Genomic DNA, 956 nt, shown 5'->3' with positions numbered 1-956 from the left:
CCCTTCACCCTCCCACCACCGCCCACCGCCCCTCACTTGTCCGCCTGGACCTTTTTGTCCTGCTGCCCCTCCGCGCTCTCCAGCGTGATCTTGACCTCCCGCCCCTCCTTGCTGCCCTGGGGCGCCCCGTTGGCGGCCTCCTGCAGCGCCTGCTCCAGCTGCTCCTGAGTGAGCTCGCCCTGACAACACGAGGCGAGAGGTGGATGGCAGCGGGGGGCGTGGCGCCGCTTTGGGCTTGGACGGGAGAGTCGCTGCGGTCTGCAGCCGCGGTGAGCAGATGCAGGCTGCCACCCTTTCGTCGTCCAACTACAAGCGCAGCAAGCTTGAGCGCAGGGTGCAAGCGCTGACTCAGCGCCCCACCCGGCATAAATGGCACAGACCGCCGCCCGACAAAGGTGCCCCGAGCATGCCTAGGGGCGGCGCCGGCGCACCTGCTGCCCCTCCTCGCCTCCGTCCTCGCCCTCCTGCCCCTGCCCCTCCTCTTGGTCCCCGTTTTCGTCCCTCTTCTGCTGCTGCTGTTGCTGCTGCTGCTGGCCCTGCTTCTGCTGGGGCGGCTTCTGCTTCTGCTGCTCCCGCTTCGCCTCAGCTTCCAGCAGCTTCTGCTCAAAATCCTGCGGACGCGGCGGGAAGTGCGTCGTGGGCATGTGCGCATGCGATTGATGAGCGAGGAGGCGTGCAAGCGTGTGTGCATATGGAAGTGGGCAAGGGGGATGAGGCGGCAGACTCATGCACCCTGGGGTACACAGAGCACTCCCCCTTCTCTGTGCCACAATACACACACACACACACACACCTTGGCTGAGACACCGAATATGATGCCGTGTGCACAAACATGCAGAAACACACGCACACCACAACCACGCGCAGCCGCCGCGGCCGCCCACCCTGACGAGCGCCATCATCTGTTTCAGCAGGGTCTCCAGCACCGCGGGGTAGCGCCGCGTGAACCGCGCCAT

General features: G+C 65.9%; 1 protein-coding gene across 1 annotated transcript; it reads right to left on the bottom strand.

Annotated features, from left to right (window-relative positions):
• Window positions 1–32: 32 nt before the first annotated feature.
• On the bottom strand, window positions 33–956 carry MNEG_14941 (hypothetical protein; the record flags this gene model as incomplete). The annotated part of the gene is made up of 3 exons (XM_014036589.1): window positions 33–179; window positions 432–611; window positions 885–956. The coding sequence occupies 3 exons, from the start codon at window positions 954–956 to the stop codon at window positions 33–35; spliced, it is 399 nt and encodes a 132-aa protein (XP_013892043.1).

This window comes from Monoraphidium neglectum, assembly GCF_000611645.1.
Source record: "Monoraphidium neglectum strain SAG 48.87 unplaced genomic scaffold scaffold04892, whole genome shotgun sequence".
Taxonomy (NCBI): domain Eukaryota; kingdom Viridiplantae; phylum Chlorophyta; class Chlorophyceae; order Sphaeropleales; family Selenastraceae; genus Monoraphidium; species Monoraphidium neglectum.
Note: the sequence above shows the minus strand (reverse complement) of the source record. Positions and strands in the feature narration are given on the sequence as shown.